We start from the raw sequence: 7,030 nt of genomic DNA on the forward strand, positions 1-7,030 counted from the left end.
TTTCCATCATCCTTCACTTGCTGAGTGCTGGACTTTGGAGGTTCACCCTTAATCCTTGGTCAGAACCAAAGGACAGCCCAGCCCTTAGGGATACCAGTTGATACTGATCCATGTGATTGGAGTGAGGTTCCTGGTGTATCTGTGGGAATGAAAGAGCAGCCAAAACCTTTATAGGGATTTTTCATTTTATAGGGTTGTAGGTCTGGGTGTTTAACAGAGGGTGTTTTTCTCCCTAGATCTCAACCCTATGCCCACAGAGGAGATTGTGCAGATGTTCAACGAGCTGCGGAGTGACCTGGTGCTGCTGTATGAGCTGAAACAAGCCTTTGCCAACTGCGAGTATGAGCTGCAGATGTTACGGCACCGCTACGAGGCCCTGGCCAAAGCTGGGAGCATCGGCCCCCTCAGCGTGGAAGGTGCCCATCCAGATGGCCAGACAGGGCTTGGCATCGAGGAGGGCAAGGGAGATACCAAGGACCAGATCATTGATGTAGTAGGAGCACCACTGACCCCCAACTCGGTGAGAAGGAAGGTCGGGGGGGCAGAACAGGGCGCACTCAGGTCTCCGACGCAGATGCCCTGACAAGCGCTGGGGATGCTGCCCTGCTCTCCCTCCAGGCATGCGCGTCCAAGGGAGCAGAACACGCCTGTTCCCCCCCAAGTCCCAGTGCTGCTCTCTGGGCTTGTCTCCTGTGCTGGACAGTGTTCTTGGTGCTACAGGTGGGGTCAGCAGGGCTTTCTCTACATCCTGCATGCAGGCAGATAGCTTGGTGTGGGTGGACCAAAGCGGTGAGGCTTTGGGTGATGAGAGCTTGTTCTAAGGCAGCAACAGTACAGCTGCAAACCTGAGGCATTTTTCCTCTAGACACAGCCTCGTAAGGGTTGCTCAGCAGAGGGAAGCGAGTGGGGAAAGCAGTCTTCAGGTGATGAGACATGACTTGCCCAAGACCCTGGAGTCAAGCAGTAGCCCTGCCTGGAGCAGGAGGCTTGGGAAGGAGAGAGGTGTTTGGAGAGCAAAGGAGGGATTTTATACCCTACTTCCAGTGCCAAGAAAGAAAAGCCAGGCCTAGGGCTTCTTCCAGTGCAAGCCCTGTGGCAATGTCCTGTGCATGTACTTCTGCAGGATGTGAATCACCGGCCTCTCCTCCCTGCCTCCAGGAGGGCAGGCTGCCCAGCCCCTCACCACTGCCTCAGGGTCAAGGGTAAGCCTGGGGATCAGCTGAGGCTGCTTTCCCCTCTGTGCAGTGGCTGCTTTCCCCTCTGTGCAGTCCCCTGGCACAGCTGAGCTGAACTGCCTGATGAAAGCTGCCCATCTCCACACCGTGGCATCCCTGACGCCTCCAACGCACTGCCCCTGGTAGCGGCACAGACCTTTACTTTCTAAAATGTATAATGTATTGCAGGATATTGAGAACACCTTATCTGTCGACGGCAGAGGCGACACGTTAACCTGGACTTGAGTAATGTCCTATTTGATTGTGACAATGTTGAGTCGTAAGGAAGAGTTCCACTGAGACAGGTTCATGTTTGTAAAGGAGTCTTTTGAATTATTATTTTTTTTCCCCTACTGCATTCAATCTGGAATCTCACCCCTCCCTCCCTGCGGTCTGGAGTGTCCTGGTTCACAAACTTTCAAGCTGATTTACAGTACACTTGGTCTCCCTTGAGAACTGGCTTGTTGGGAAGGTGGGAGAGATGGTGGTGGTGGCCATAACTGCAGGAGGAGGGAGCCCATGAGTGTGTTTCTGACCACATTGTTCCTCGGTGCCACCTCCTGGAATTGGAAACAAAGGCATGGGCCCAGGCAGCACAGAGAGGGTTAAACTGACCTGGTCTCTGACATATTTGAAAGAAATATAATCAAGTTAATTCACTGCAAGGCAAATTCAGTACCTAAAGGGCCCCCATGTTAAATACAGCACTGACCTTTACCGGCTGATTACACAAAGACGACACAATTAGATTAGTCCAAGACAAAAGGTCAAGCACATTCACACTGTGACCATTTTTTGCTACCTTTTGGGGGCGGGGGGGAAATTACATCCCAGCTGGAGGGGTATTTTGGAGAGGAAAAGAAAGGGGCTTCTGTCCCATGATCTGCCTGGTTCAGATATGTTTGGAGACTCAGGCAGGGCCTGGCACTGTGCTTGCCCTGAACCTTTCTACAGTTGTTGGGCTATGTGGTGGTGTCAACATAGGAGAGAGCAACGCCCTGCAGCCCACAGCCAGCTTTTCCAAAGATAGGCTGAGCTGAGTAGAGGTCATGTCCTGGTGATCCTCCTTGGCAGATGCAACTCCGGTGCTTCTTGTCCAGCATCATGGCTGAAATTTGCCTCTGGAAGATTGTTTGGCTCAGTCAGCACTGAGAAGGGGGATGGCTGGTGGGTGCATGCATGTGTCCCCACTCTGCATGGCGATGGCCCCAAGGTGTCCAGGCCGTGGTGGGGACAGCGGGGCCAGGGCACGGTGCAGAGGAAGCAGCCTGTGGAAGCACAGCGCTTTGTCCCTGCCCCGTGGCACTGGCAGCAGGGCAGCAGTGTGCCTGGTGGTGGGAACAAGCAGCTCTGGAGCACAGTGGTGCTTTTTGATGGCCGTTCCTTCCCTCGCTCCTGCAGCTGTGGGTCCTTGGCCATGACACCTGCCTTTGTCCTGCTGCAGTGGTTTAACCCTGCCATGCCAGCCTTGAACTCCCGAGTTCAAGCGTGTGCTTTGCCACTGAGCTGCCAGGGCCTTTGGGGGAATCAATTAATCTCCCTCCTTCAAATTCCTCTGAGTTGGAGAATCCCTTTGTGCTGTCTAGCACTGCCTGTCCATGGCACTCTACATGTTGGATTAAGCATGGATTACTTCAGCTTCCAAACCAGCTGCTCCCCTGAAGCCAGATTTGTTTCCCTGGAGAGAAGTATCTTGCTCCAGATGTTGGAGAGAGTGAGTGGCAAAGCCAGGAATAGGACTAGGAGTCCTAACTCATGAGTGCTGCCTGGATTCCTTCCCAGGAATTGGAATGAATGGGCAAAGGCACATCAGGGTCTTTCGAGATACCGGTTTTGTCAGCAGCTGTCTGCCACCACCCTGCTTGGCGAGCAGTGGGCATGGGGGACATGTCAGCAGGGTGTGTTAGCCAGGCTGGGAGAGGCATCTTTCTCAGAGCCCATGGGGAAGTGGGAAGCCTGGTGCTGTCTTGCCCTGCTGTGTCCACCACTTTTCTCCTACCCTGGCTACCTGTCCACCCTCTCCCAGGGACTGCAGTGCCCATTGCTGACCATTAAAGCTGAGCTGGGATCCCCCCAGTGCTGTTTGAGGCTGACCCCGGTAGGGACTTTACTCGGGGCCTTCGGGAGGTGAAAGGTGAGCCGAACTCGGAACAAATTAGTTCCAAGCAGAAGTTCAGCCAGTTACTCCAGATTGGATCCTTTGATTTCCGCAACTCAGACTCCACTCAGTGATCTGTAATGAGTGACTCTCAGAAATCCTCACATTGCAGCACTTTGTTCCTGAGCTCACAAGTCAGCCCATTAATGGGTAAAGGAAAGGACCTTGAGTCTAAGAAGTCTCGGGTTCAGAGTCAGAATTATTTGACTTTTAAGCTTCCTTTATCTGAACTCCTGCTGACTTCTTGTTTTCTGAGCCTGTTTGAAAGCTAGAAGTTACATTGTTAAGATCAAACATTCTCTCTTTCCAGATGGAGTTACAATATCTGTCTTTTATATATATATATTTTAATATATATAGTGTATATATACCAGGGTGTATATATATTCTTCTCTTTTTTTTAATCGTTCTTTCCATTAAAAGAAACTAGACTTGTAAGCTCTTGTAAATTATAATGTAAAACATTTTTTTTAACCAGACAGTTCCCAATTTTGCCCGAGGCAACTGGAATAGCTGTGCCACGGAAGGCAATAGGAAGGTGATTAATATGAATTTGTGACATATTTGAAAGATGGGTCTTTTGCCATATAAAGATTATCAAACACATGTGCTCTTCCCCATTAATTCTGCAGCCCTCCCAGGAAAGCCACAAAGCCCAGCTCCTTTGTTTCCAGGGTGGGTTTTTGTTTTTTTAAATGTACCTTTCGGTCCCCTTGATTACCCTGTATTTGATTTTTATAGGGCATCTGCTCACTCTGCTGTGTGGGTTCTCTGGCCCTTTTATTTCCCCGTTAATCGGATCCCGCGAAGGCAGCGGTGCCAGGGCCTCTGACGAAATCCGTGTGTGTGTTGTATTTAACTTTCAGCCGTGCAAATTCCATGCTCTGTTTGCCGTCTGCCCGGCGGGAACTGGGGGCCGCTTCCCGCCAGGGGAGGCAGCGGGGCCTCCCACGACGTGCTCTGCCGCCGGGAGCAGGCGCACGCAGGGCCGGGGGCCGCGGGAGCAGGGATGGGCAGGCCGGGCTGGCTCCGGAGAGCGGGTCCCTGCTGCCTCGGCCGTCCCCTGGGCACTTGTGGGTTGGGGCAGTGGCTCTGCGGGAACAGGGGAGGGCTGTGGGGCCGGGCACGGCGGGCACCAGAGTGCAGTCACTGTGCCAGTACAGCGCTGGCCTGCGGTGCCTTGTGCAGTGGGGACCCGGAGCTCTGGCACCTCCTGTCGCTGCAGCACCCAGCACACCTGGGAGCTGTGCCGTGCCTGGGGCACCCCACACGCAGAGCCCAGCTCCGGGTGCTGACCCTGCTGTGGCTGTGGGCAGAGGGTCCGTGTGGCACCTGGCACAGTCTCACTGTGGGGAAAGTCTCACTTGGTGACAATGGCCCCGGCTTTCCTAGGGCTGGGTGCAGCCCTGAACCTTCTCTGTGAAGGGGAGCTCCCTGGAGCTTGCCAGGCCTCATTCAGGCATATTGGTGTGTACTGCCCAGAAAAGGGGTGGGTTTTTTGAGGAGCCCTGGTTTTCTGTCAGCCTCCTGATCTGCTCCTGGGCCACATCACAGCACATCTGGATGGCAGAGGAGCATTTCCAGACTCTGTCCTGTCCCATGTGAAGCATCCCTGGCACAGCTGCCCATAGCACAGTGCTGTTCTGCCCCTCTCTCAGTGTCCTTCTTATTAGGGCTTGGTGCACACTGTCTTGCTTAGTCAGGGCTCCTGGGGCCACCAAGTTCTTGCAGAGCTCAGCCCCTTCCTCCTGACCATCCCAAAGCCCTGTTCATGTCAGGGAGGTAGCATCCCCTGTGAGGGTGCTGTCCCACCCCCTTGTCACCGCTGGATTAGCTCTGTCCCTCCTGTCACGCAGGACCAGGACAGTGGAGTCCATTTGGCACTGCCTGGATTACTGCTGAAGCTCTGGAGCTAGCTCTGGGACAGGTGGATGTGTTTGTCACAATCCAAATGGTCCCACCTGCTGTTCTGGTTTCTCTTTTCTTTCCTGTCTCCCTTTTGTAGCAGAGAAAGTGAAGGGAGTTGGCCTCCAGCTCGTTCTCCATCAAGAATGTGAAGAAGCTGTAAGCATGCTGTGCAGGGTGAAGGATGAGGAGGTGCAGGGGCAGTGCTGGCTGTCCCAGTGCCCCTAGGGACAGCTGGCTGCTTGCAGCCATGGGACAGGACAGGGGCCTTGCTGGGACAAACACTGCAGTGCTCCAGAGAAAAGTGGGAGCTATCCTCTGCCCAGTGCCGTAGTCCCAGCCCCATCTGACCTCTGGAGTTGTGCAACCTCCAGGTGCTTGTAGTAGGTGCCGGAGAGCTGCCCCAGGGATGTGCAAGGCTCTGCCCCAGGGCACCCATGGCTGCTCTGTGGCCACTGGTCCTGGTGCATGGAGCTGTCTCACGCCCATCCCAGACAGGCTGGGTGCCACTGACCCTACTGGGAGCTGCTGCAGCCCCTGCTGCCTTTGAGGCTCCCATGCCCAGCTCTTCTGTAGCTGCTGTCTTCCAGTAACTCCTGCGTGCCGGACACCTGCAGGTGCTGCCTTGCCTAAGTGAGGGGCTGCCCCTGCTGGAAACACTCGTTGTCCCCAGCACTCACTGTCAGTACAGTTCCTCCTACTGCCCCACCCAAGGCTTCAGTCTTTGGTGGGAGGGGCTCCTGGTCCGGGCATCTCATGTTTTGCAGGGCCTTGGAGGGGCTGAGGCATCATGGTGGGAGCCTGGGTTTATGTGCTGCCCACTGTGGGCACTGGTGGCCCTGGCTGTGTGCCCTGCTCTGGGCTGCTGCCCACCCTGTGTCCCCTACACCTGCCTTCCAAGTGTAAGTGGCCGTCATCGATCCACCGTGACAGTGTCCTCTGAGTCACATTCTCGCCTGCAGGAGCAGAGGGCAAAGGCCAAGTTCTTAGTTTTCATAAAAAACTAATTAGACAACTCCCATCGAAAAAGGGTCAATAAAGCTGATCAGGTGCTGCACAGAGGGAACTGGTAAAACCCCTGTGACCTTTGCATGGAGCAAGTTGGCTGGACTGCCCCTGTTGTCTGGGAGCTGCCCACTCGGTGCTAGCTGGATATTGCATCCCCATTACCCAGTGGAACTCTGGCACAGGGCAAATTCCTTGGGCACCTGGATGCAGTGCTGGTTCCTGCATGGCTGGGTATTGCTCCTGCACCCCACGGTGTTGCACTCATGCTGGCTCAGCTGGCCAGGGCAGAGCAGATGCCCCAGGGTCCAGCAGAGCCATGCTGGCTCCATTCTGTAGCCAAGATGTTCCAAATGCAGTGGCAGCTGTGTGGCTACGGTGTGCCAGGCTACAAGGTGGGGTGACATGTGCCAGTGGGATGTAGTGGTGGCTGTCACCTGGCACTGGGCAGAAAAGTGTGTGGGGTGCACCAATGGATAAGGTCCAGCTGCGATGGGCTGGTGGGATCCTCAGGGTAGAGCTGCCTTGGGGCACAAGCAAACCCGAGGTGGTGGTGGGGCTGGTGCCCACTCACAGTGCCCATGCTGGAGAGTGGGGCAGTGCTCCCGGCAGCAGGGAACCTTGACCACCCTTTCACAGCCAAAACCCTTGTTTTATATGGGGAGCACCCTACTCCCACATATCCAGGTGGCACTCCCCTGCCTCTGCCCCCCATACAAACTTCCACATGCATGGGCACAGCCTGGGC

The 7,030-nt window shown here is 54.8% G+C and overlaps 1 protein-coding gene across 1 annotated transcript in view; it reads left to right on the plus strand.

Moving 5' to 3' along the window:
* DMAP1 (DNA methyltransferase 1 associated protein 1) overlaps window positions 1-3,978 on the plus strand; it is a 31,567-nt gene extending 27,589 nt beyond the window's left edge. Inside the window, exon 10 of the mRNA XM_015636134.3 lies at window positions 237-3,978. Coding sequence (XP_015491620.1) covers window positions 237-583 — 347 coding nt within the window. The 3' untranslated portion in view covers window positions 584-3,978. The remainder of the gene's footprint in view (window positions 1-236) is intronic.
* The last annotated feature ends 3,052 nt before the right edge of the window (window positions 3,979-7,030 follow it).

Source organism: Parus major, chromosome 8 (genome assembly GCF_001522545.3).
Source record: "Parus major isolate Abel chromosome 8, Parus_major1.1, whole genome shotgun sequence".
NCBI classification, from domain to species: domain Eukaryota; kingdom Metazoa; phylum Chordata; class Aves; order Passeriformes; family Paridae; genus Parus; species Parus major.